The sequence below is a fragment of the Dasypus novemcinctus genome, chromosome 21 (genome assembly GCF_030445035.2).
Source record: "Dasypus novemcinctus isolate mDasNov1 chromosome 21, mDasNov1.1.hap2, whole genome shotgun sequence".
Lineage (NCBI taxonomy): Eukaryota > Metazoa > Chordata > Mammalia > Cingulata > Dasypodidae > Dasypus > Dasypus novemcinctus.
Genome location: NC_080693.1, coordinates 61,046,975 through 61,074,490, shown reverse-complemented (window position 1 = coordinate 61,074,490; position 27,516 = coordinate 61,046,975). Strand labels below are relative to the sequence as shown.

The following is a 27,516-nucleotide window of genomic DNA, read 5'->3' as shown; positions in this document are numbered from 1 at the left end:
CCTTTTGTTCGGTTACTGAGTTGCTGCCTTGGCCAGAGTCCGGAGCAGCCGCCGCCCGAGCGCGCCGACCTCAGTTAGCTTCCCGCGCCGGCCCCGATCCCGGCCCGTCCGCGCCCCGGCCCGGCCAGGTTCCACACGCAGGTGCGGACGATCGTGGGCAGGTATCACTGGGGAGTGAGGAGCTACGGCTGGGGACCGGGAGGCCGCTCCCTGCCGACTCGGGGCAGGTGAGGGAGGGAGCGAGGGAGGGAGGCAGGGGGCGCCACCCTGCACCGGCGGTAGGGGGCGCGCTGGGACCTGGGCGCGGCGACTAAAGGGGCGCGAGGTTTGGTCCCAACGCGGAGGGGGGCTCCAGGAGCCGGAGATCTGAGAAAGGCGGGGAGGGGTCAGGACAGGTGCCTCGGGGTCGCGCCCTCCCCGGGGACCGCGGAGCTCGCCCGACGCCGGGTGCCTGCCTCTCTCTCCGAGCTTGCGGGGAAGACTTTGACCAGCTCCGCCGGAGCTCAGGGCTCACTCACGCTGCAGTCGGAAATTTACTGTTTGGGAAACTTGCCGCCGCTCGTCTCTTTGGGGCCACCCTCACCCCACCCCACGCGTCATCCTCCTTTTCCCTCCCTCCTTACTCCCCCAGGCCTGGGTGGGGCCCTATTGTCTGCGCCCGGCTTGCCCAACTGTGGGGGCCGAGCGAACATTTTCTCAGCGACGCGGTCCCCACCTGCCGAGCAGGTGAGCGCACGGAGCCAAGAGGCCCTGCCCTCCGACTCCCGGAGCCTGGTCGGTACTGTACCGGGGGCGCGACCCTCCGCTCCGGTGGGTGCCGGGCTATGGCTCCCCCAGCGGAGGCAGGATGGGGTGACTCTGGGGCTGGTGCAGGGCCCGGCTCAGCGCTCAGATGGTGTTTGCCTCCGTGGCTCGGCCCGGGGTCAGGGCGGAGGGGCCACCTGGCTCAGTTTCCAGTAGCTGTGACCTCCGCGGCGTTGATAGGGAAAAGGGTCTACCCTTCTTCTCTAACCTTTTAATGTTGGAAAATTCACCCAAAGCAAACTTTACGAGGGGAGCCATCCACGGCAGCTTTCCCTGGGGCTTTTTTCCTGCCTCCTTGCCCAGAACTTCCCCAGGCTGAGGGGGTCCTTCTGGCTGGGGCAGAGCCCCTCCCCCGCCCCAGGCTGGACCAGGGCCAGAGCCTGTGTGCTGACCCTGTCCTCCCCGCCCCCACCTTCATCCTGTTTGCTGGGCCCCAGGGGCCTGAGGTGGGGGTTGGGGTGGGGGCTGTGGGCCGAAAGGGGAAGCAGCTTCTTCCTTCTCTTCCTGCCTCTGGGGACCACCACACCCCCTCAGAGGCCGGGTGCACTGGGCTTTCCTTCCCAAGCTCTGGGCCCCCTTTCCCAGGAATGGGGGTGGGGCAGGGCTGGGCCACACTGGGAGGGGGAGTGACTGTTCTTGTCTTTTCTTTCTCCACCCCATCCCCCATGTTCTCTGCTGCCTGGTAATTGAGGCAGAAAAGCAAGGAGCCGAGGGGCTTACTTCCATTTCGTTTCTGAATTAGGAAGGTCCATTCCTTCTGGAAGCTTTTGCAGTCCTAGTCCCACTCACCCCACCTTCCTGAGAGATTCTGATGGTGAAAGTGGAATGGGAGGAAGGCTTTGGAGGGAAGGTTTTTCCAACACTAGGCTCTCTCAGGTGGAGTTGCATTTGGCCTCCCCATTCCGATTTCCTGAGAACCCCCCACCCCCAACCTGGGCCCAAGTTGGGCATCCCAATCAGACTTTCAACACTGGTTTCTAAAAATCTGAGGAGTGCCTTTTTACAGGGAATTGGGAGTCCAGCCTCCTTGCGGTGTGGGAGCAGATAGCGCCTCCCTTGGTCCTAGGGTCGAAGGGGAAAATCCCAGCGGCTTGCCAGGCCCGCTCGGGAAGTCCTCTTTCCTGTGGCTGGGAGAGTTGGGGGAGGGGGTCTCAGACCAGTAGCCCAGCCCCACCCCTTTCCCCAGTGCTCTGTCCTGTGCAGAGGCAGAGGCTGAGGCGTTTGGGAACCCCAAGCCCTCTTCGGCTAGTGGGGGGTGCATCTCTGGGGTGTGGAATTTGGGCAAAAATAACCTGTTTTCGCTGGACTCAGTGCCTTGGTGGAGGAGGGGAAGGCGTTATAATGACATTGGCTAAATGATTGGTTTAGCTAATCTGGTTTGGGGCTGTGATGAAAAGATAATACTGGGAAAGGATAACGTGGAGGTGCTTGTGAAAACTGGCTGCTTACTGGAGGGGAGGAGCAGGATTTTAGTGGAGGGAGAAGGGGCAAAAAAAGGTAGGCTCAGATTAGTCATTTCTTGCTAGATCAAGCCCCAGCTTGGGTGACATGAGCCTGCTCCACTCCCCCTCGCCCCCCCTCGCCCCCCCTTCCTACCCCAGCTCCACCCTTGGGAACCCTGTTTGGCTGCCAGGACTGTTGCCCTCGTCAGACACCCATGGAGGTGGGTACAGATGAGGGGAGGGTCTCTGCACAGCTTGGAGGGGCTTGGGAGAGGAACCTTCTTGGGCTGAGGGCAGCAATTCCCTGGTCCTTGGAGGGGCTGGTTACTGGGAAGGGCATGAGAGTGGAGCAGTTTCAGCACAGGGATTTGGGTTTAGCCTGAGCTGGGTTTGAATCCTTCCTTGTGTGGCCTGGGTCAAGCTGCTCTGCCTCCCTGAGCCTCAGTGACCCCCTTGGCAAAATAGCGAGAATAATACCTACCTGCCCAGTAAGTATTGATAAATGGTAACTTAAAAAATAAGGAAGGTTCTAAGTTCACAACTTCTATAATAAAAATGTATTTTTTTTAAAAAGGGAGGACTTTCCAGTCACCAAGCACTTTTCCTCACTGTCCTCACTCAATCCTTGCAACAATCCATGGAGGCGGGAGGTATCATTGTCCCCATTCTGCAGAGGAGGAAACTGAAACTCAGGGAAATTAAGTAACTTGCCCAAGGTTGCACAGCAAGACCCAAGCAGTCCTCTGACTGGGTCCAGTCCAGAGTTCATCCTTCCTACACATCCTGCTGCAGCCCTGAGGATTTTCCTGCTGCCCCTTTTTTGAGAGTCTCTGCTGGGGAGATTGGGGAGAAGAGAATTTGGAAGGGCCCAGAAGGGTATGCGTGGGTGGTGAAGGTGGGAGCAGGTTTGTCCGGTGTGAGTGACTCATTTCCCAGCCCCAAGCTGTCTTAACTCCCCTGTGGCTTGGTTTTCAGTTCCTGGTGGATGGGGGCTATTTCCCCAGGGCAGGGGCCGGGAGGGTGGGGGTCTTGGCAGGGGTCAAAGCTGCTGCTGTCCTCTGGCTCCAGCTGAGTGAACCTGGGCTGCTCTGGGCTTGTCCCTCAATAGGAAGTGGGAGTTGCCTGCTTTGCTGGGGGCTGGGTCTGTGCCAGAATAAAGGGGGGCCTGCTCCTTAGGGCATGGAGAGAAAGGAGAGTCAGATTTAGCCCTGGGCAAATGTCCTGCTGATTGTACCAGTCCCGGCTGCCAGGCTGCTCTTGGACTGGGAGCTGGCTAGCCTCGGCTTTGGAGCCTGGGAAACCTGGGGACCCAGGAGTAGAGGTTTTTCAGCTGCTGGGAGGGCCTCCCTGGTGAAGGGGTGGGGGCCAGGGTGCTGTCTTGTCAGCCAAAGCCTGGCTTCTTGAGGGAGGAGCTGGTGCCAGACCTTCCTCTCTGACCTGTCTGCTCCTGGCACCTCTGCCAGCTGGGCACCTGACCTCAGACGGGCCTGTGCAATGGGGTCTGGGAACCCCTGTGTGTGGTGGGGCATCCTGGCTACTAAGCCTTTCACCTCAGGATTCTGGATCCTTTGAGGTCAGGAGGAGACTCCAGGCATGGGGAGACTGATCAGGGAAAAGAAAGGCGGAGGCCAGTGACAGACAGGGAAAGAGAAGGAACTCAGTCCTGGCTGGTTGCTATGAAGAGGGTGATGGGCGTGCAGTTTTCCATCCCCCCTGAGGCATAAGTGGTGTTAGGACTGATCCTTTTATAGGAGTGGAGGTTAGACAGGAGAAGAACTTCTGTCAGAAGTGAGATCTTGAGTTGAAGAGTAAGAGGGAGAGATGGAGGCTCAGGGTTAACTGTCTTGGAAGAGGATGAAGCAGGGCCATCAGAGTGAAATGGAGGGACTGCCATCGGCCCCAGGAGGGAGAGCAGTCAGGGAATCATATCCCTGTGGGGCGAGTCTCAGGTCTGCCGGGGGTCCCCGGGGAAGCCCTTAGTCTTGTGTCTTTGGGAGAGGAGAGACCTGGCAATGAGAGGGGCAGGTATCCTTGACCGGGCTGGCCCTGTACTCCTGCAAAGAGAAGGCTCTGTGGCTGGGACAGGGTATCAGGCTGGTGTCTCTGCAGGTGACACTGAGGCCCCTCCCTGCGTCTTGGTGGAGAGTCGTGGGGGCATGGACCGCCCCGTTTTCCAGCAAGTCCCTTGGCCAGGCCTGAAGAGAAAGCTCTCTGATACCCCCTTTTCTCAGCCTTTGGGCACCTCAGTCCTTGGGGGCCCTCAGGGCAGGAAGCTCAGCGATGTGTGTTCTGTGGACCCCAAGTCTGTGGGTGAGCACGTCCTGCTGCGCCTCTGCCCCCATTACTCTCCCCACTGGGCAGACAGCAGGTTCTTGAGTCTCTGGTTACCCAGGATGAAGTGGCAGGGGCTGGGGAAAGGGGAGCATCGGGGCGGGGACTGGGCAATCTAACAAGGAGCTTATTTTGGTGTAAGGAGGAGGTTGGAGTACGGGACTCCCTCTCCCCCTAGGTTTAAAAAGTATTATCTGATTATTGTTAAAAAAGTTTTTTTTTAACAAGTTCAAGAAGAAAAAAATCACCAGTAATCCCACTTTGCAGATGCAACCACCATCAACATTTCTTTCCTGTCTCTTTTCTTAGCATCCTTTTGGTTTTTAGCCTCAACGAGCTCATGCTCTGTATATATTAACCAATTTTGACCAGAGCTTTACCCATATCCTTGTTTTTACTAGTGTTTGCTGTGCAGGCATCTTCCCTGCTCTTCCAGAAGGCCAGGAAATCACCTGCTGAATCGCACCTGAAGGAGGGGGCCCAGCGGGGGTCTGCCCTTCTGGAGGAGTGGGCGGGCCGGGGCTGTGGGCACAGCACACTTAGGTATTCGATTATGTCCCTGGCGCGAGTCAGTCCTTCGCTGCTGTTCCACGAGGCTGCGTAAAGTGTTTTTCCATTCCTGCGAGTCCCAGTTTGGGGTCATCTGCTGGTTTGGGATTTTGCCCGCGGAGGGTCACCGGCAGGGAGTGGAGGTCCAGCTGAAGCCCTCTCCAGGGGAGCCCAGAGGTCCCCGGGGTTGAGCCACTTGGCCGGGGCCTTTCCGTCTCCCACAATTCCCCTTCATTTTTCCCACCCTGGTTTGTTTGCTTTGGGAAGGAGCCCAGAAGGAGGAAAACAAACAGCAGCTGGGTCGGCCTGAGCCGCCTCCGTCCCCCCGCTGGTCCTCGGGGACAGCTTGGGCTGCCCTCCAGACCGGAAGTGAGGGTTTTCCCCCGGAAGCTCAAGATGGGCTTTTTGGGCTTCTCCCTTCCCCAACCCGGGCAGCCCAGGTGACAGGCCTGGGCCATGCCTGGCTCCTGCTTGGCCTCTGCCCTCCTGGAGTGGCCAGTCCAAGGGGGAAACACCTTCACTCTCAAGGAAACTCTAAGTCTGCCGGAATCTCCCAGTCTGAGGGGAGAGGCCTCGTTGGGAAGCACCAGCCTGAGGGGGGAGACGCGGCTCTCAAGGGAAGCAGGGCGCCTGTCTCTCTGTACTTTTCTAGAGTCTGTTTCTGTCTGTGCTGGAAGACTGCTGGCCAGTCGCAGCTGGAGCCAGAGCCCGAGTGGGGCAGGGCAGGGGCCGCTCACCCTGCTGGGCCCAGCCTCCCCGGAGGCGGCGGTGGCTGCTGTGTGGGGAATGGCCAGGCCTGACTGCCGCTGGCTGCCGGAGGCAGCACACGTGACAGGCCGGGGGTGCGCCAGGGTCTCCACCTGGCCTGGGCGAAGCTCCTCGGCTCCTCTGCCCTCCCGGCACCCAGACACAGCTCCCCCTCCCAGCCATGCTCCCTGACACACACAGCCTGAGTGTCACCCCCCCACCCCGGAATCCGGCCTAGGGCTGGGAGGCGACTCTGCTTCCAGCCCTATAAAGCAGGGCTTCTTAACCTTTTTTGTTCCATGGACCCCTTACTAAGTCCACACTCTTCTGTGTATTATTTAATAAATATATCACACCCGCACCAACAGGTCCGCACAAGAATAATGGTTTTTTGAGTTTCAATCCAAGTTCACGGGACCCCTGGTTAAGGACCCCTGCCCTTGAGGGGAAGGAAGCCTGGGGCTTGGTCTGGGTTCTGGGTCCCAAAAGGCAGCGGCTTCTGGCCCCTCCGCTGCGGTCTCCCTGCCTCTCCACTACAGGAACAACACTTGCCTTGGGCCTTTGCACTCACAGAGGCTTCCGCAGTTGTGCCCGAGTCTGATCCCCACAACCCTCTGAAGAAAGGCACAATTGGATCAGCTCAATTTTATAGATGAGCGAGAATGAGGCTGGAGGAAATCAGTGATTTGCCGAAGGGCACCGAGCCATTGAATGGTGGGGCTGGGCTGGCGCTGCCTTTCCTGACTCAAAATCCCCTGATCTTGGGGAGCAGATGTAGCTCCAGTGGTTGAGTGCCTGCTTCCTATGTATGAGGTCCTCAGTTGGATCCCCAGCACCTCCTAAAAAAAAAAACAAAACCAACTTCCTTGGGCAGCAGATGTAGCTCAGTGGTTGATTGCCTGCTTCTCATTTACGAGGTCCTGGGTTCAGTCCCCTGTACCTCCTTAAAAGAATAATAAAACCCCATGCTCTTTGTCCTGAACCTGCACTAGGACCCTCAGAACCTTGGGGGAAGGGGTTAGTGTGGAGGGTGGCCCCGGGCCCTGCCCTGCCTTGCAGCTCCCAAATGCAAGATTCCCGAGCCTGTGCCTGGCACAGCTTCTTGGGCAGCCTGCTTCTGGCCTGGTTTCCAGGTGTCTTGTTGACACTCAGCACCCTGCAGCCCAGCTTGGCTCTGTCCTGTCCCTGACTGTCACTGGCCGGTGCTGGCTGGGGCAGGAGCCTGGTTTCCCCCTGACGGTGGTTATTTTTAGAATCAGAGGTGGGCCTCTCAGCTGGGACAGTCTTGGATTTAGGGCGCCTGGTGCCAGCCTGCTGGGGGTTGGCCGTGCAGGGGAGATGGCAGGAACGAAGGGCAGGGGTACCCCCGAGACCGCCGCAGGGCTTGGGGGAGGGGAGGTCCTCTGCATGTCTCCAGGGGTGGTCTTCTTTCTTCCTGTCCCTTCTCTTCCTGTCCCTGTCTCCAACCCCGCCCTATGGTCTCTGGGCTGGCGTCTTCCTCCCGTGGTGCCAGCAGTAGAGCGTCCTGTCCTGCTAAACAAAGGGCCCCCATTCAACTCCAAAAACCGCCCTGGCTCTGCCCCTGCCCGTCTCTGGCGAGGGTGCAAGGGCAGGGCCGGCGTCTGTCTCGCCTGCTTCCACCCTGGCTCTGTCCAGGGCCATCGCGGAAGGTCTGATGACTCCAGGTCTAGGGCTGAGAAAGATGAGACCAAACAGGGTGCGGCCCTCTCTGCCCTGTGAACTGCAAAACCAGCACTTTTAGTTTTCAAGAGGGAGAATTTCCTTGGTTCTCCTGGAGAGCAGGTGGGAAGAAAGGTGGGGCTGCTTGACAGGCCTGCCTGAGGTCTGACTTCGAGCCTCCCTGCTGCAGAAACAGCTCTCCCCATGGTCAGTCCTGTCCTCAGGAAGCATTCTGGCGCTGTCCTCTGCTGTCTAGCTCTGACCTTGCCCATGCAGCTTCTTTTGTCTGGCTTGGGAATTCTGGCTTCTTGCTCCTACGATCTTAGATGTCTGTGCTCCTTGGAGACCACTTGGGCCACCCTTTCTATAGATGAAGCCCAGAGAGGGGAAGTAATCACCCAAGGACACACAGCAAGTTTGGCAGGGCCTAGGACACAGGACTCCTGATTCGGACCCTTGTGTTCTCCTCAACTCCGAGCCTCTTTGGCCTTGTCAGCCCTTCTTCCTCTTGATGCAGCTTCACCCAGCCCCCTTCCCTTTCTAAAAAAATAACTTTATTTCAAATTAAAAACAAAACAAAACAAAAAAAACCAAGTCAGCTAACAAGGCATGGAAGTTTTACTACTAAAAAGTTCTTTCCAGGCACTTCTACCTCCTCTAATTCCAACTACTGACACAGTTGTTCCTCTAGTGTTGAGAAAGTTACACAGGTGGTTTTGTGAGATACGACACGATTAGGCATTTTTCTCCTCTTCAGTTTTTTCATTAGTAAGGAGATCTTAACTGTCACCCCGTGCCTTTTGCCATGCTCCCACCACCCCGTCCCTCTCCGTGGGGGTCCTCTGTGCCTGGTGGACAGAACCTGGGCCTACCAGACCAGGCAGCCCTGAACTTGACGAGAGCGCTGCCGTTTTCTCAGTGTGGAGCCTCTGTTTCCTCGCGGAAAGTGAGAATAATGAAATGCCCGCCAGGGTTGACTTTGAGAGAAGCATGGGCTTTATTTCATGACAAAGACAACTGCACTTCACCTCCCCCTCCCCTCTGACCTCTGTGGCCTCTGTCTTGCAGCCATCCCTCGGCTCTCCGGGCCAGCCTTGACCTTGGTGATCTCCTTCGACCTGGGAGTAAGGAAGGGATGCCTCTGTGGTTCTGGCACCCTCTGTCTTGGCTACGAAGCCCCAGGGCCAGGCAGCTGTCCCCTGGGGGGAGGACCCTTTTCTCGTTAGGAAGGGGGTATTTTTACCAATCAGGCTTGGAAAAGCCCACTTGGTCCTGACCAGGGCGCCTGGGCTGGGTGTCCAGACGCTGGCTCAGCCCTCCATGGATTTGCCCGCAGGGTTCCACCTTTTTCAAGCGTTTGGATGGTCAAGTCCGGCCGCCTGCGTCTCTCTCCTCCCTGGGGTGGCTCCTGTGCATGGCGAAGCTCTCCTTGGGCCAGCAGCCCTGGGGCAGGGGCAGGGTTGGGGCAGGAAGGACCAGCGCTGGGGGGTGTTTTCCTGAGTCTCACTGCCCCGAGCCCCTTGGCCAGCCCATCTCTGCTTCCCAGGAAGGGCTTGTCCTGGTGGTGGTTGGAGGGGGGGGGGCTTCTCCTGAAAAAGCCACAGTTGGCTGCTACCTGGGGAGCAGCTGGGCACAACTGGCAGCCCAGAGCCTGCTGGCTCGTGTTCTGGGTCGGCTTCTCTTCGTCAGCCCAAAACTCTGAGTCACTCAGGGTGGCCGGAGGAAAGGAGCTGGTCTGGCGGGTTGCAGGTGTGCTCCTGGGCAGGGGAGGGGCTGTGTAGCACCATAAAAGGCAGCGAGACCTGAGGGAGCATTCCGTCATCCTCCTGGAAGGTGGCGCTGGGGCAGTCGCTGGGAGCACAGGTCCTTGGCGCCTTTCGTTTGGGTGGGGCCACTCCACCCTGGTCCTGGCCTGGTCCTCAGGTCATGGAGGCAACCGGTGAGAGGTGCCGGGTCTGCCAGCTTTGTGAGCTGACCAGCCTGGAAGTCCTCACTGGCGCGTGTCGCTCTTTCCTGGTCCTGGCCCGGCTCTGCCGTCGCTCCGCTCTGCCATCTCACCTGGTGGAGGCTCCGCCTCCGCGCATGGGGTACTTTGAAATCTGCTGGTAAGGGTGGGGGCATTGGTGAAAGGCCTGGCGCATAGCAGGCCCTCGCTGGATCCTGCTTCCTGGCCTCCCTCCCATCTCTGGACATCATCAAGACAGCGGAGCCAAACATTCCAAACGGGAAGTGCGCGTCCCTGGACCGAGCCCAGTCAGTCCCTGCAGGGAGAGGGAGGGAGAATGGCAGCGACCATCACAGAGGCCTGGTTGGAGGAGGCCAGCAGGTGAGAAGGCACCTCCAGGGGAGAGGCCTCGCACCTCAAGCACCTACTATGTGCCATGCACCAAACTGGGCCCTTAGCAGATACAATCTGTAGGGGAGTGTGTGGCACCCCGTTTTACAGATGAGGACACTGAGGCTCAGAGCAGGGAGGAAGTAGCTGAGAGGTGAACCTGCCTGGGGCTCGGAAGGCTCGAGAAAGGGATCCTTTGGGACTGGGCCTTTGGGGGAGCTGTAGTGTCTGAGGGAGCCTGGGGCACTGCTGGCTGCTCTCAGGAGACCCCTGGGCTCCCGAGAAACTCGTCTGACAGCTCCCGCCCCGCCCAGTTTCCTGTCCAATGGCTGGGTGCCCTTGTCTCCTGTCTCGCCTTGGCGGTCTTTCCCAGGGAGCCCAGAGAGTGGGCGGGGGTGCGTCCAGAAGCTGCTGGAGGCCCTGGGCGACTCTGGTCCCTGGGAGTGCTGGGTGTGGGCCAAGAGGTGATGCGTCCAGGGCTGCGTTGGGGCGTCTGGCCTCGGCTGCCCCACCCTCCACGGGGCTCGTGCTGCCCTGGGCTGGAGGCTGGTGAGGCAAGCCTGGGACTCCCCCACACCCGGCACCCCTGGGGCTCCACTGGTGCCCTTCTGCGCCCCCACCCCCTGCAGCCCACTGAAGGGCGACTGGCCGGGTCTGGGGTGGAGGAGATGGGGGCCAGGGCCGGCTGACTTCCTGCCCCTCCCTGTGTCCCCAGCAGCCACGATGGAGGTGATGAACCTGATCGAACAGCCCATCAAGGTGACCGAGTGGCAGCAGACGTACACCTATGACTCGGGCATCCACTCGGGAGCCAACACCTGCGTGCCCTCGGTCAGCAGCAAGGGCCTCATGGAGGAGGAGGACGCCTGCGGGCGCCAGTACACACTGAAGAAGACCACCACCTACACCCAGGGGGCGCCCCAGTGCCCAGGTCAGGACCCCGGGGGTCCTCAGGGAGGGCAGGGAGGAGGCGGCAGGCGTTAGGGGGCCCCTGGTCGGGGGTCACACCTGCTTCAGGATACCCCTGTCAGAGGGAGCAGTCTCCTCGTACGTGAGCCCCGGGGAGGACGGAGCCCCTGCCTCTCTCTGCAGGCGCCTGGACACCCCGGCCAGGGTGAGCCGCGGGGGCCGGAGCACCACGGAGCTCGCCCTCTGCGCCCCTGGGTCCCTTTCCTGCCAGCACCCGAGTGGAAATGCCATGTGGATGTCTCCTCCTTCCTGCCTAGCTGAAGGATAGAACCTCTTCCTCCCTCCACCCAGGGGGCATCGGGGCACTTGCCAGGGCAGGGCAGCCTCTTTGGACATCCAGGGGCTGGAACCTGGAGGCGCAGCTTGAGGGAGCTGAGCACCCCTGCTTTCTGCCCGGGAACGCTTGGTCTGCCGCATGATGACCGTGCTCCCTGCGGTCGCTCACACAACGGGAGAGCTGCTGCTTTCAGCGATGATGAGGCTGTACATAGAATCAGGAGAGCTCAGGGTTGAAAAGCGGCTCCTGTGGTCTGTCTGATGGTGAAGGGAGGAGCACAGAGGAGAGATCTGGGCTCTGGAATCAGACTGCCTGATTCCCAGCTTGGGCTCTTATCTCTCTGTGCCTCAGTTTTCCCACCTGTCAAACGGAGATAATAATAGTATTTACCAAAAAAAAAAAAAAGTACTTAACCTTGTAGAAGTGTTGTAAAGGTTAAAATAAAGTATAAGAAGAGCACTCAATTTACTGCCAAGCACATTGTAAATTCAAAAAACGTTAGTCCTTCGTTTTAATAGTCATTATTGCAAATGTCCCATAGTGATATGCTCCTTTTCAGAGCAGTTAAATTCTCCTAAGAATTCCCTGGGCCGACAGAACAGGTGAAGCCCCTATTTTACTGGTTAGGTGCCTGAGGTGGTAGTGACCTCCCCAAGGTCACTGTTGAGAGGCAGATCCGGGCGCGGTGGCCGGGGGCTTTGGTTGGGGTGGGGCAGCCTGTGCAGACTGCCTGCCCCCCAGGACCCCCAGCCCGCCTCCTGGAGCTCAGACCCTGCCCCTCCGGCCCCCAGGTGAGCTGGATTACCAGATGTCCACCACGGCCAGAGCCAAGCGGGTGCGCGAGGCCATGTGCCTTGGCGTGACGGGCGAGGACAGCTCGCTGCTGCTGAGCACCCAGGTGGAGGGGCAGACCACCAACCTGCAGCGGCTGGCCGAGCCGTCCCAGATGCTCAAGTCGGCCATCGTGCACCTCATCAACTACCAGGACGACGCCGAGCTGGCCACCCGGGCCCTGCCCGAGCTCACCAAACTGCTCAACGATGAGGACCCGGTCCGTGAGGGGCCTGGCTGGGCTGGGGGCAGGGTGGGGAGGGGTGCCCGGGGTTGGGGGTAGATCATCGGCCCAGAGCCCCCATCGGCACGAGGAGCACCTGGCTTGGGTCCGACTGAGCCTGGCGGAGGGTCTCCTGGCCCTGCCTGCCCGCAGGGACACCCTGGCTTGGCTCACCGGCTCCTGCCCACCCCGGCCCCCTCCAGGTGGTGGTGACAAAGACGTCCATGATTGTGAACCAGCTGTCGAAGAAGGACGCGTCGCGGCGGGCCCTGATGGGCTCGCCCCAGCTGGTGGCGGCTGTCGTGCGCACCATGCAGCACACCAGCGACCTGGACACGGCCCGCTGCACCACCAGCATCCTGCACAACCTCTCCCACCACCGAGAGGGGCTGCTGGCCATCTTCAAGTCGGGCGGCATCCCTGCCCTGGTCCGCATGCTCAGGTACCCACCCCCTCCTCTCGGTGGGAGCCCAGGGGTCCCCTTGCCTGAGCTTCCCCTCCTCCGCTGCTGGGCTTGCATACCACATTTATTGAGCACCGACTGTGTGCCACGTGCAACACCTCTCCCACTCCTGGCGCTCAGATGCTCACAGCCAACAGGGGAGACAGGCGTATAAATGGCAGTTTAGCTACCACGGAGTAACACAGGTTGGGGCGGAGGCACCGCTGAGGCCGCTCAGGCGCAGGGGCTGTTTGCGCCGACGGCAGGGCATGAAGGAGTGGAGCTGGGCGGGTGTAGATGAAGGGAAGAGAATTGCAGGCAGAGAGAACGCTCCCTGGAAAGTCCCTGGCGACCTTGACCTTTCTGGCCTTGCAGTAATGTCCAAAGGCTCTTTCCTGGTCGCCCATGCCAGGCTGGGAGTTCCCTGCGGGTGGAGCTGTTGATCTCACTCTCCCCTGAACACCTCGCGGGTCTCTCTGGCATGTGGGCTCAGTAGACCGACATCAAGGACCTACTGTGTGCCCAGCACTGGACTGGGAGCCCAGAAGCAGGAGGGAGGAGGATGGGGAGAGGAGAGGTTCAGGGTGCTGCTCCGTGAGAGTGGAGCTGGGCTCAAGGGGTGACGGGACTTCAGAAAGGGGACATTCCCGTGGGGGTGTGGGTCTTGGGGGCAGCTTCCTGGGGGAGGGGGCTCCTTCCAGGCCCACGCGTACCTCAGGCCCCTGGACCTGACTCACGCTAAGCCCCTGCCCGCCATCCCAGCTCCCCTGTGGAGTCGGTCCTGTTCTACGCCATCACCACCCTGCACAACCTGCTGCTCTACCAGGAGGGCGCTAAGATGGCGGTGCGCCTGGCGGACGGGCTGCAGAAGATGGTGCCCCTGCTCAACAAGAACAACCCCAAGTTCCTGGCCATCACCACCGACTGCCTGCAGCTCCTGGCCTATGGCAACCAGGAGAGCAAGGTGGGACCCCACAGCCCCCGCGGCGTCAGCTCCCGTCCTGCTGCGCTTCGGGCCGCCGTCCCTAGTGTTTTCAGGTTAAATATTTAAGTATCTGTAGATGGATATGCTTTTATGCTTTTTATCGTCACTAAATACTTTGTGGGTAAGGAAATGAAAAATTTCCTCGTCACCCTCATGCAGCCACTGCTGTCATTTCGATGGGTTCCTCCAGGGCTCTTCTCTGAATCTAATTTCACACAGTTGCAGTCACGGCAAATGTGCAACTTTGTGTCTACTCTCTACACGATAGGCTTTTACAAATTTTTGCTATATTGTCCTCAAAACACCCTCCCTAATGGTATCTCATTAAATGGAGGCCCTGAGGTGGGACCTTTTGACTGCTCCAAGGTGCCTGCCTTTTTCACAGTGTATAAAGCACACAGCTCTTCCCAAAGAGTGATTCTGAGCTTCGACTAAATTTCCGTCAGGGAGGCTAAGGGTTTTTGACGTTTCTAGTCTTTTACCCAGCTGGCCAGCTGGCTCTCCAGAAGGCTTGCATTAACTTAGAGTGCCATCGGTGGAATGAACGTGGTAGAGTTCCACGCATTCTTGCCAGCACTGGCTGTTACACTGTTTTCCAAATGTTGTCTTATTTAATAAGTACACAGGCTACTCGGGCTTTAACTGAAGCTCTGCAGCAGCTGGTCCGGTGGCCTGGCCTCTCCCTTGTTCCCTGTCTCGTCCCCTGCCTGTCTCACGCCCGCCCTTCCCCTGCCGCCACAGTTGATCATCTTGGCCAACGGAGGGCCCCAGGCCCTTGTGCAGATCATGCGCAACTACAGCTACGAGAAGCTGCTCTGGACCACCAGCCGCGTGCTCAAGGTGCTGTCCGTGTGTCCCAGCAACAAGCCTGCCATTGTGGAGGCCGGTGCGTGCTCTGCCTGGGAGGGCGGGGTGCCTGCCTAGCCACTGGGCTTGGTCAGCCGAGCTCCCCCGTGGCTGACATCACCCCCGTCCCCCGCCCCAGGTGGCATGCAGGCCCTGGGCAAGCACCTGACGAGCAACAGTCCCCGCCTGGTGCAAAACTGTCTCTGGACCCTGCGCAACCTCTCGGATGTGGCCACCAAGCAGGTGAGGGAGGCGCCCTGCGGCCGCCTCGTCCTGCCCTCGCCGCGTCCTTCCTCCAGCCTCTTGTCTGGGGTCTGACTTTAGGTGCTGTGGGACACCCGAGACCTCTTGCTCTTTCCCTGTCATGCCAAGGCCCAAGCTTCCCGGGAGCCCCTCACCCCTTTAACTGTAGGTTCAAATCCCTCTTAGGGGTTAGGGAAGGGAAGAGAAAGGGGGCTGGTGTTTTCGGCTGGGGCTCAGGGGGTGCCAGAGGAGTGGTTTTGACCTGGACCGCGGCGCAGGGAGCGGGAACGTGCCAAGGGGCAGACTTGGTGGGGGTGGGGGGCTGAAAACACAATTTAAGGAAAACGCAGCCCCAGGACAAGCCTCAGGTGCCCTCCTTCCAACTAGGCCACCGTGCCAGGGAGCCTCCCACCCCACTCGGTAAATCCACTGTTTATGGGGCACCTCCCATGTGCTGGCGCTCGGCCAGGCGCTTTTGGAGGGTCCATTTAATCCTCTTGCCAACCCTGGAGGTAGAGTGGGGGGACCTGCCACTTAGATGAAGACCTGGAGGCTCAGGGAGTTAAGTACTGGCCCGAGTTATAGCTAGTAAATGGCAGAGCTAGGATTTGAACCCAGCATGGTCTGTCCCCAAAGCCCGGGGTCTTTCTGTTCCACCCACAAGGCCCACTTGGCTCTCCCTGGTAGAGGGGAGACTTCTGGGTTAAAGATATTTCCTGAGGGTGGATTTGGCTTGGGGGCCACCAGGGCCAGCAGTGAAGGCCCAGGAGGGTGAGAAGCGGGTCAAGCAGGTCGGCCAGGCCACTGAAGCATATGGCCTCCTGACTGAGAGGCCTCCCTCGGCTGACACCCTCAGCCTGAGTGGGGCAGTACCCGGGGCTGAGGACCCAGGGTGAGGCAGCCAGGGGTGGAGGAAGGAGCAGGAGCTTAGAGCCAGGCCTGGGTTCAAATCCAACCCCCTAGCTGTGGCTCGGTGGGCAGCACCCTCAACCTCTCTGAGCCTCCACAGGATGGTGGTACCCCTCAGGAACTGTGGGCAGGATTACCGGGAGGAAAGTTCCGGGCCAGCTCCCGCCATGGCAGTCCTCTCTGGTGTATTTGGGAAGGCTAAGGCTTCCCAGGAGTCTCCCTCACCCTCCACTTCCTCCCTATGACCTCCCAGGAGGGCCTGGAGGGCGTGCTGAAGATTCTGGTGAACCAGCTGAGCGTGGATGACGTCAACGTCCTCACCTGCGCCACGGGCACTCTCTCCAACCTGACGTGCAACAACAGCAAGAACAAGACGCTGGTGACACAGAACAGCGGCGTGGAGGCTCTCATCCACGCCATCCTGCGCGCCGGCGACAAGGATGACATCACGGAGCCTGCCGTCTGCGCCCTGCGCCACCTCACCAGCCGCCACCCTGAGGCCGAGATGGCCCAGAACTCCGTGCGCCTCAACTACGGCATCCCGGCCATCGTCAAGCTGCTTAACCAGCCCAACCAGTGGCCGCTGGTCAAGGTACCATCTGCTGCTGTGGGTGGGAGCTGGGCGAGGGGAAGGAGCTCTCTGCAGTCAGGATCAGTGTAATACAAGCAAAGCTGCTATAACAAAGAGGACCAGAGGTATGAGCTCTAATAAGGTGGAAGTTTATTTCTCTCGCATGTAATCGTTTAGACCTTGACGACTCTGCTCCAGAGACCCGGATTCTTCCTATCTTACAGCTCTGCCTTCTAGAGTGAGCTTCTCAGAGTTCATGTGGGATCTGAGATTCTGCATTTCTAACAGGCTTCCAGGTGCTGCTGCTGGTCCATGGAGTACACTTCTTAGGGCAGAGGGTCTAGATGAGAGGGCTGCCCTCATATGAACGGCTGGACTGTCCCACCAGCCTGCAGATGTGTTCTGGCCCTGGAGAAGTGGGGTTGGGGGGTGGGGATGCTAGCAGCAACCAGAGAGTGGGACCTAGCACTTGGCTCACATCCCAGAATTTGGTTATTGGCCCTATCTAGATGCAGTGGAGGCTAGGGAATATCTTCACCAGCCAGCAGGCCAGGAGTTCTGCTGAAACTCAGGAAGAGCACTAAAAAGACAAAGGGAAGAGTGGACTCTGGGGGACACTTACTCTCTGCCATATGGGGTGTTTTTTTTTTTTTTTAGGTGCTGGGGGCTGGGGATTGAACCCAGGACTTTGTATGTGGGAAGTGGGTGCTCAACCACTGAGCCACATTGGCTTCCCTGAGTTGGTTTTTTGTTTGTTTGTTTGTTTTTGCTTGTTGTTTGTTTTACTTTTTTAGGAGGCCCTGGGAACCAAACCCGGGACCTCCCATGTAGGAGGCAGGAGCTCAACTGCTTGAGCCACATCTGCTCCCCTGCCATAGGTGCTTAAGGATGCAAAGGAAAGTGCTTTCTTCCTAGAGGCTGCCTGGAGAGATGAATGATATGCCCACCTCTAGTGGGGCAGGGGAAGTGAGGGTGAGCCAGGTGGTGGGTAGGCCCTAGGGCCAGACTTATAGGGTACGTGTGTGTATATCTATGTGTAGAAATAAGTAAAAGAGCCAAAACGCAGGGTGACGCCTGGTGCTAGAGAATGAGGAGTTACCTATCAACAAACGGTCTTGTCAAAAGGGCAGGAGCCAGCCCCCACTGGCCAAACTTGAGATAATTTGGGCAGTACAGCAAGGGCCCTGGTTTCTTCCCACTGTAATATCTGTGGGTTCCCACCAGACTTGCAGAAAATGATAGAATCCCTTCTTCATTTTTGTTGTATTTTGTTGGTTTATTTTGTGTTTTCTTTTCATCATTTTTTAAGCATTCAGTGTGGGGCAGGCTCTTGAGCGAGACACAGATACCTGTGTTGGCTTTTTTTTTGAGATACTGGGATCAAGGAAATGAACCTGGGACCTGAGCCACATCAGCTTTCCTGAGTTGGTTTTTTTGTTTGTTTGCTTGTTTGTTTATTTGTTTTTAGGAGGCAACAGGAACTGACCCAGGACTTCCCACATGGGAAGCAGGCACTCAACTGCTTGAGCCACATCTACTCCAGCATCTTTTTTTTTTTTTTAATACAGTTTTATTTTCCAACTGGTCCCCACTCCATGGCTCCTTTGCCTGTCAGCTTGTTGTTTTCGCTTGTTTACTCACTGTGTCTGTTCGTTGCATCTGCTCGTTATCTGTTCACCTTCTTTAGGAGGCACTAGGAACCTGGGACCCCCCCCCATGTGGGAGGCAGGTGCTCAACAGCTTTAGCCACATCCACTCCCCTCCTAGCATCTTTGTGTGTGTGTTTGCTTTTTTTTTATTTTTTGAAAAAAAATTACATAAATAACATACATAAATGTTACAGAGAATATATAGGAGAACTGACATCTCTTTAATACCAGGAACCCAGCCACTCGAGCCACTGAGTGGCTAGAATGAAATAAAATAGGAAAAAAAAGAGGGAAAAACCAAAAGCATAAAAAACAGCAAATTTCTTGATATAAATTGAAACTAAATGTTTCCTTGTATTAAAAAAAAAAAAAAAGAATGACTTTTAAGTGATTATACCCATTGAATTTTTTAAAAACAATCCGCAGTGAGAAAAAAAGAGCACTGTGTGTCCCCGTCCTTGACTTTGGGACCCTGCTGCCAGTCCAAGGTTGGGCAGGTGTGGTGTGCGGAGAGCGGCCACTGCTGCAGCTCAGGAAGCAGAGTTTATACCCTGGCCAGCAGCCGGGTGCGGGTGGCACTGGCGAGGCTCCCGCCCCCTTGCGTGCGTGCTCCCTCCCAGGGAGATTTTCATCCCTGCGCTCTGGCTTCTTGTTTTGAGATGATAAATTGCTCTGCAGGACCCTTAGGGACTCTGGGAGACCAGAGAGGGGAGTCGGGGGCCCCTGGAGAGGAGCCGCTTCTGGAGCAGCCCCGCAGGGGGCTGATTGTAGTATGAGCATCGCCAACCAAAGCAGCAAGGACTTCTGATAATCAGGGTTTGGGAACGATCAGAAAAGCAAGACCAGGAATGATGCCTATGGGTGGTTGAAGAGCGAGGGGGCAAGGGTGAGGGTCAGGGCGTGGGAAGTGGCAGAATGTTCTGGAATGGAATCTCATTTTAGCAGGGGCTCCTAGAGTTAGACAAGAGGACCCACAGGTCCTGTGACTGAGGGACCTGGACTGGGGGTGGTCTCCTTCTCAGGACATCTTCCAACCTATCTATGTCAGGCCTGTGGCACAGAAGAGACCGAGGAGGAGATGATTGATGCTGGGACCCTCCAGGTGCCCGGGAAATGCCTCTCATCACTGCCCCCTTTCTTGCCAGGCAACCATCGGCCTGATCAGGAACCTGGCCCTGTGCCCTGCCAACCACGCCCCGCTGCAGGAGGCCGCTGTCATTCCCCGCCTCGTCCAGCTGCTGGTCAAGGCTCACCAGGATGCCCAGCGCCACGTGGCTGCGGGCACGCAGCAGCCCTACACGGTAGGGGAGCCGGTGGTGCCTGTCACAGCCCTTCCTGGGGAGTCCTCGGTGTGAACAGGTGTTGTGTGCTTGCGTGTGTGCAGGTAGGAAGGGGAGGTGTGGTTGACGCCAGCTCCAAGGACCAGCAGGGTTTGTCAAGGTGTCGTGGTGGGGGGTTGTGGCCATGTCCGAGGGCCGCCTGTCCCATGCCGATGCCTCCCCTGGTGCAGGACGGCGTGAGGATGGAGGAGATTGTGGAGGGCTGCACTGGAGCCCTGCACATCCTCGCGCGGGACCCCATGACCCGCATGGAGATCTTCCGGCTCAACACCATCCCCCTGTTCGTGCAGGTGAGTGGGGCGGCGGGCAGGAGATGTGTCCCCAGCCCCTGCTTTCCCCTCCTGCCAGCTGAGAGGGGACGGTTGGGAGCCAAGCTCACTGAGGGTTCGGGGAACTGGGCCATGCATCAAGAGGGGCAAAAAGGACTTTAGGAGAAAGCGGCCCACCAGGAGTGGCCACTTTGCAAACTTCTAGATGGAATAACTTCTCAAGCTTAAAAGCAAGGGCAGAAATCACAAAGGAAAAAAAATAATCTCGAATTCAACCACGTAAACATTAAAACCTTCTGCATGTCAGAAAACAACGTAAAAAGCATTGAAAGGTTAGTAGCAAACTGGGAAAATATTTGCAAGTATCATAACAGACAAGGGTTTACTCTCCTTCCCATAAAAGAGCTCATTTATACGAGACACCAGTAGTTAAATGGGCAAAGGAGAGAGGCTATTCCCGGGTGGCGCCAAAACAAACAATGTTCAGCCTCAGGAGGACAGAAATGAAACTTGCTCCAGTGAGGGCCCATTTTCCACTATCAAACTGGCAAAGGGAAAACGCCGGCGTGCCCCGTGCTGGTAAGGACGCGATGAAATCCGCATTCTTAGCTTAGACACCGTGGGTGGGAGGCTAAGTTGGTCTAACCTCTCTGGAAGGCAATTTTGAAATACATATAAAGAATCTTGAAAGTGTTCATGTCTTTTAACCTAATAATTCAAGTCTGGGACTTGAATTACTTGATCAAAAGAAATATAATAATATAAAAAAATATAGTAATATAGGAAAACGCTTTATGCTACAACGTCAGGTGAGAAAGGGGGGGATCAATTTTATATATACGATCAGTGAACGCTATAAAAATGTAATGGAAATATGCCACGTTCACCGAGGCTGTGTCTGGGTGGTGGGCTGATGACTGTTTTCTGTTTCTTTGTATTTTCCCTGAGCTGTCCACGGCTTCTAGGAAAAGCTTGTGTCAGATCCAGAAGAGGGAGGGGGGCTGGGTGGGCGGCGCTGTGGGGGGCTTTGAGGCCCACCTCACCCCCCTCCCCCGCCGTGCCCCCTCTCCGCAGCTCCTGTACTCATCAGTGGAGAACATCCAGCGCGTGGCCGCCGGGGTGCTGTGCGAGCTGGCCCAGGACAAGGAGGCGGCCGACGCCATCGATGCCGAGGGGGCCTCGGCCCCCCTCATGGAGCTGCTCCACTCCCGCAACGAGGGCACCGGTGAGTGGCTGTGGGGCTGTGGTGGGGGCACGGGGAGCAGGCACCCGGGGAGCAGGCCGGTGCCGGTGCCTGACCCGGCCTTCTCGTCCTCTCTGCTCAGCCACCTACGCCGCTGCCGTCCTGTTCCGCATCTCTGAGGACAAGAACCCAGAGTACCGCAAGCGCGTGTCTGTGGAGCTCACCAACTCCCTCTTCAAGCATGACCCAGTTGCCTGGGAGGCCGTGAGTATCCCGAGCCCGACTGCCATGGGTGGTTGTGCAAGCTGTAGACTGCACAAAGACAACGCATTTAGGGAGGTGCCTACCTACCACCAGGGTCATCAATTTTTATTTTATAATTGGATTGCTTAAGACCGTTTCCTAGCAGACAAAAGTAGTAGGGCGAATCATATGACATAGGTCTGCTTTGACCTACAAAAATGGCAATTTTATTTTGCCCAAACTAGTATAAAGTGTTTGAGGAAGAGGTGCCTTTTTCTAATTTGCACGAAGGCACTGTATAGGCCAGTGGCGGCCCTGATCCTGTGTGGGGCAGCTCCCTCCACCCATTCTCTCTCTCTCTCTTTTTAAGAAAATAATTAATTTTTAGTTTTGGTAAAATATACATAACATAAAAGTCATCTTAACCATTTTAAGTGGACAATTCTTTGACATTAAGAACATTGACAATACTGTGTAGCTTTCACCACTGTCTTATTTCCAGACTATTTTCATCATCCCAAACCCACACTCATACTCAGCGATAACTCCCCATTGCCCCTCCGAACAGCCCTGGAAAGCACTATTCTGCTCTGTCTCTAAGACATTGCTTATTCTAAGTATTTCATATAACACAAATCATACAATATTTGTCTTTTTGTGTCTGGCCAATTTCACTCAACATGATGTCTTCGGGGCATCCATGTTTTTGCGTGTGGCAGTGCGTCATTTTTTTTTTTTGTGGCTGAATAATATTCCATTATAGGAATAGACCACATTTTGTTTCCCCATTCGTCTCTCGATGGATCCTTGGGTTGCGTCTGTCTTTTGGCTGAAATGCTACAGTGAGCACTGGTGTGCACATCCCTGCCCACGTCCCTGCTTTCAGTTGTTTTGGGCATATATGCCTAGGAGTGGAAGTGCCGGTTCACACGGTAATGCTATGTTAACTTTCTGAGGAACTGCTGTTCTGTTTTCCACAACGGCTGCACCATTTTACATTCCCATTAACAATGTATGCGGGTGAAATTCACTGATCCTCACCACGTTTACCAGCCTCTTTCTCCAGCTCTTGCCCGAATGCTGCACAATGTTCCATTAGACTCCAGATTTTCAAAATAATTGATTCAGACAGTTCCTGCCAGTTCAGCAGTTGTTCAGGCGGAGGGGCTGCTTCCTGGGCCAGCGCTGCCATCTTCCCAAATCCTGCCCTCCCTGCACCCACCCTTGAGCCCTGTCCCTCCACCCCACTCCCCAGACTGCTCCATGAATGTGGGGACTCTCCATCTTGGGAAGGGGCTGAGGACACAAGGGACCCCGCTTTGGCCTCCTCCGTTCTTGCAAGCGGTCTTCGCTTTCCCCCTGGCTCATAGTTTCAGAAGCAGCTCTCTGCCCCTGCCCCTCTGCGGCCCGGAGCCTGTTTTTCCCTGTATTAGTCACCCAAAGGGTGCCGATGCAAAGTATCAGAACTAAAGGGTATTCATTTGGGGTAGAAGTTTACAGTCACAAGGCCATAAAGTGTAAGTTACTTCCGTCACCAACATCTGTTGCCGCATGGTGGAGCAAGATGGCTGCTGGTCTCTGGGAGGGTCCAGCTTCTTCCCTCTGCCTAAGGCTCCATGGTCCCAGTTCCTTCCATTCTCCACTGTAGGACTGCAGGATTGCGTAAGGCTTGTCTCTCTCCCTGGGGCTCAATTTCTTTCTGGACTTTCTCAGCTGTTCAGGGCTCTGGTCTCTTTAGCTACAAATTATCAGGCAAATGACTTGGCTCTCTCCCCCAGGCTCCAGCATCCAAACTCAAATTCTCTCCTCTGCCTTGTCTTTTTCTCTGTCAGTCCCCAACCACCCAGGGGTCAGGGACTCAACATCCTATTAATGTGGCTGAATCAAAGCCTTAATCATAATATAATCAAGTAAAAGTGAAACCTTTGAGTTTAATATAATCTAAATGCCCAAAAGAACAGACCAGTTTATAAGAATAATCCAATATCTATTTTGGGGATTCATAAATAATATCAAACTGCTACACTCCATCCTCTGAATTCCAAAAAGACATTATAGCACTAAAAAAAAAACACAGAACACTTTATTTCAGTAGCAATGCTAAATACAAAATCACATCACAATCAGTTTATAGAAATACAGTTTGTCTTGGGGCAAAGTCCTGTCTGGCTGTAGACCTGTAAAACTTACAAAATCATTTATCTGCTTCCAATATACAAAGGAACAGACAAGGGGTAAACATTTGCATTACCATAATGAGAAATTGGGAGGTAAATATGAGTCATGGGTCTAGAACAGTTCTGAAAACCTGCAGGGCATACCTCATTAGATTTCAAAGTCTGAGGGTCATTCTCAAGGCGATGGTTTCTTCTCCCTGGGGCCTTGTGGGGACCCACCCTCACCACAGGTTTGTCCAACAGCCATTTTCTTTTGATTTCACTCTCATCAAGCATCTGGGTGGCAACTGAGCTCCAGACCTCTCCCTCCAAGAGCACTGGGGTAATGGCCACACTTCACCCAATCTTTGGGATGGAGTCTCAACTCCCCTAGTACAGTGAAGCAAAGACAACATCCTCCCTAATCTTTGGCATACAGACCCAACTCTCAGAGCAATGAGTTGTTGATGACCTGACCTTCCCTAATCCATGGGGGACAAGCCCACCCCTCTCAGACCTATGGGGTGTTGACCTTACCCTCCCTAATCCTTGGAATGTGCTCTACCCTCTCTGCACACATGGGTGGGGTTCTTCTCTTGGCCCAAGGATGTGTCTTTTTTTTTTTAAGATTTATTTATTTTTAAATTTCTCTTCCCTTCCCCACCCCCAGTTGTCTGCTCTCTGTGTCCATTCGCTGTGTGTTCTTCTGTGACTGCTGTGGGTTCTTCTGTGACCGCTTCTATCCTTATCAGGGACACCGGGAATCTGTGTTTCTTTTTGTTGCATCATCTTGTTGTGTCAGCTCTCCGTGTGTGTGGCGCCATTCTTGGGCAGGCTGCACTTTCTTGCACGCTAGGCGGCTCTCCTTACTACGGGGCACACTCCTTGCACGTGGGGCTCCCCTACGCGGGGGACAACACTGCGTGGCACGGCAGTCCTTGCGCTCATCAGCACTACTCATGGGCCAGCTCCACACGGGTCAAGGAGGCCCAACGTTTGAACTGTGGGCCTCCCATGTGGTAGACGGACGCCCTATCCATTGGGCCAAGTCCACTTCCCTCAAGGATATGTCTTAATTCCAGATCTCAGCTTCCATGGTTTTCCTCTTAAAGTAATTTTCCCTTCCATATTTCCCGTTAATATCCCTTTTAGTCCAGGATAACAGTGGTTTTGTTCATATAGTTCTCTCAAAAAGCTTGTTGGTTTAGCATGCAAGAAGCAGGGGTCCAAGCCATCAGACAGTAAGACTTTGCACAAGACTTTCCTGGATAACTTCATTTCCAATCCTGATTTACATGTTCCATGTTTAGTCAGTTCCTCAAATGGGGCACTGTCATCTGAGGGCTTGATTTCCAGAGGCTTGGAGTTTCTGGAATCACTTTCTGGTTTCTTTGTGCCCAGCAATTCAGTTCTTATCTTATCTCTCTTGTCTAGCATTTTACTATAAGCTGCAAGGAGAAGCCAAACTGGATTTCTAAGTTTACTTTGGGAAATTCTTCAGCTAAATGCCCAGGCTTGCCATTTTCAAATTCTGTCTTCCATAAAACATCAGGAGTATATCTTGCTAAGTTCTCTGCAACTTTAAAACACAGATCACCTTTCCTCCAGTTTCCAATAATAGTTTCATCATTTCTTCTAAGGCCTCATGAAAAGTCTCTTTAGCATCCATATTCCTACCAACAGTCTCTTCAAAGCATCTCACAATTCCTCCAAAAAATACCCTTACACACTTATAAAACTGTTCCAGCATTTTGGTAATTGCAAAATCAAGACCTCATTCCTGGTACCAAATTCTGTATTAGTCAGCCAAAGGGGTGCCCAGGCAAGGTACCAGAACTCTTTTGGCTTTTATAAAGGGTATTTATTTGGGGTAGAAGCTTACAGTCACAAGACCATAAAGTGTAAGCAACTTCTCTCACCAGTTTGTCGCCACGTGCTGGAGCCTGATGGCTGCCCGCCTCTGAAGGGTTCAGCCTTCCTCCTCTTCCTAAGGCTCTGGGGTCCCAGTTCCTTCCATTCTCAGCTGGAGGCTAGCAAAAGGCTTGGCTCTCTCCCCGGGGCTCGTTTCTTTCTGGGCTTTCTCAGCTGTTGAGGGCTCTGGTCTCTTCAGCTGCAAATTATCAGGCGAACAGCTTGGCTCTCTCCCTGGGGCTCCAGCATCAAAACTCAAACTCTCTCCTCTGCCTCGTTGTTTTCTCTGTGAGTCCCCAACCACCCAGGGGGCCGGGACTCAACGTCCTACTGATGTGGCCGAATCAAAGCCTTAATCATAATTTAATCGAGTAAAAGTGAAACCTGAATTTAATACAATGTAATATGCCCAGAGGAACAGACCAGTTTATAAACATGATCCAATATCTATTTTTGGAATTCTTAAATAATATCAAACTGCTACCCACCCCCAACATCTGCCCGTCCCTTCCCAGGCCCAGAGCATGATCCCCATCAACGAGCCTTACGGCGAGGGTGAGTGTGCGCGGGGTTCCTGGGGAGCCGGGCGGGGCTGGTGGGTGCGAGGCGGGAAAGGCACCCGCAGGGCCGCGGGGCAGCGGCAAGCACTGTGGAGTGCGGGGGGCGGTGGGCAGAGGAGGACGGGGCGAGGGCTGGGAGGAGGCCCGCAGAGCCTGAAGGGGCCCTCTCTGCCCCGCAGACATGGACCCCACCTACCGCCGCATGTACTCGAGTGACGTGCCCCTGGAACCCCTGGACATGGAAGGCGACTTCCCCATGGACACCTACAGTGACGGGCTCAGGCCCCCCTACTCCACCGCGGACCACATGCTCGCCTAGTACGGCACCCCGCCCCCGAGCCGCCCACCCTAGTACGGCACCCCCACCCCGAGCCACCCACCCTAGTACGGCACCCCGCCCCCGAGCCACCCACCCTAGTACGGCACCCCCACCCCGAGCCGCCCACCCTAGTACGGCACCCCCGCCCCGAGCCGCCCACCCTAGTACGGCACCCCGCCCCCGAGCCGCCCACCCTAGTACGGCACCCCGCCCCCGAGCCGCCCACCCTAGTACGGCACCCCCACCCCGAGCCGCCCACCACGTGCCTGCAGGCAGCCGAGGCACATGCTTTCCGTCCCCGCTGGAACACCCGCAGTCCCCTCTTAGGGGGGTCCCCATTTCTCCGCTGACGCCGTGGCACCTTCCTGGGGGGCACTGAGTGTGGGGGCCGTTCCGCTGACTTCCCCAAGGGCAGCGGCCCTGGCCTGAGCATTTCCGTAGCCTGGCTTGGGAAGGGGGGTACTGCTCTTCCCAGCCCCTTCGGTGGGGGGGTGTGGGTGGCGCAGTGCCGAGCCTCCTCAGCCCTCTGTGTCTGCCCCGCTCCTCCAGGTGCAGTTTCTCCACTGAGAGCCTCTCCGTGCGGGCGATGGAGTGAGACAGAAAAGTGCCTGAGCCGGGGAGGGCGCCGGCCGGCGACTTCCTGCCGACCCCCGCGCCTCCAGGCTCTCCTCCATAAGGGCTTTCCTGGGATGATGATCTTCTCCTGCTTTTCTGTTCTGGGCCATGGGTCCAGGGCCCAGCAACCCCTTCCCACTCCCTGGCCTGGCCGCTGAAGCTTTAAGACCCGAGACACCCCGTTTCCCACCCAGAAAATCCCCGGCTGCCCTCTCCAGCTGCCTGGGCCCTGAAGGGCTGCGATCCTTTTCTGCGTCTAATTTTCTCACTAAACTGTACCTGACCAAACTGCCGTGAGCCCCCTGGGTGTCCAGGTCCCGGACGGAAGGCCCCAGCCCCCCAGATCCAAAGCTCCTCTTGAGAGGCTCGGACCTTCCAGGGGAGGTGGGGTGGAGCCGAGGAGACCGGTCTCCTGCTCCAGGACACTGCCCGCCTCTCTCCAGGACCCTAAGTCGGCTTTGGCGCTTCCTGGGGAGCTCGGGGGACAGCTCCCTCTCACCCCGAGCCACCCACACGAATGACCAGCTGACCCGAGAAGTGCCCTTGGCTGACCCCTCTGGTGTGCGGTGAGGGGCTTTCTCTTCCCCTTCCTGTTTCAAACGCCCCCCACCGCCTCCTGCACACTTGGGTGGGGGGCCCGGGGGCGGTCCCAGTGGAGTTTTATTATTATCGCTTTATGTTTTTGGTTATTGGTTGTTTTGTATAGACCAAAGCAAAGAAAATAAATGTCTCACACAGGTCGGTCCGAGGCTGTTTAGGGGAGAGGTGGGGGCACGAGGGGGTTCCTTGGGGCCCTGAGGCCAGCTCGCACATCCTTACACCTGCCTTGTGTTGGGAAAAGACAGAGGGGAATGTAGGACAAAGGGAGTTTGAAGATAGGAGTCGATTTATTTAAATGCGCATTTGTAGGAGACCAGCTCGGAACCTTAGGAGGCTGGGAGAGGTGAGGGGATGACTGAAAGGGACACCCCCTTAGGGCCTTCAGCCTCGTTCTTCTCTCACAGGCACCCTCCCTGGTGGCCTCTCCACCCCCCCACACCCCCCACCCGCCTACTCCCCGCTGCTCAAGCACCGCCAGCGGCAGCTG

At 56.4% G+C, this 27,516-nt stretch overlaps 1 protein-coding gene across 2 annotated transcripts; it reads left to right on the top strand.

Annotated features, from left to right (window-relative positions):
* Nucleotides 1-27,170, top strand: JUP (junction plakoglobin). Of its 2 annotated transcripts, none has more exons than XM_058284246.2 (15): nucleotides 1-141; nucleotides 10,604-10,819; nucleotides 11,926-12,185; nucleotides 12,392-12,630; nucleotides 13,393-13,594; nucleotides 14,357-14,501; nucleotides 14,601-14,704; nucleotides 15,867-16,205; nucleotides 18,979-19,134; nucleotides 19,344-19,463; nucleotides 20,517-20,667; nucleotides 20,768-20,889; nucleotides 25,451-25,490; nucleotides 25,675-25,846; nucleotides 26,364-27,170. In XM_058284246.2, exons 2-14 carry the CDS (start codon nucleotides 10,612-10,614, stop codon nucleotides 25,812-25,814), a joined length of 2,226 nt encoding a protein of 741 aa, XP_058140229.1. In that variant the 5' UTR covers nucleotides 1-141; nucleotides 10,604-10,611; the 3' UTR covers nucleotides 25,815-25,846; nucleotides 26,364-27,170. The 2 variants fall into 2 exon arrangements, with proteins under 2 accessions (XP_058140229.1, XP_058140228.1); XM_058284245.2 differs by having other exon boundaries at nucleotides 1-161; nucleotides 25,675-25,813.
* The last annotated feature ends 346 nt before the right edge of the window (nucleotides 27,171-27,516 follow it).

Excerpts from the sequence above, each read along its gene's own strand:
- JUP (XM_058284246.2), top strand. The coding sequence starts at position 10,612 with ATGGAGGTGATGAACCTGATCGAACAGCCCATCAAGGTGACCGAGTGG. Across the intron at positions 16,206-18,978 it reads ACCAGTGGCCGCTGGTCAAG|GCAACCATCGGCCTGATCAG; the intron begins GTACCATCTGCT and ends CTTTCTTGCCAG. Across the intron at positions 19,135-19,343 it reads GCACGCAGCAGCCCTACACG|GACGGCGTGAGGATGGAGGA; the intron begins GTAGGGGAGCCG and ends CCCCTGGTGCAG.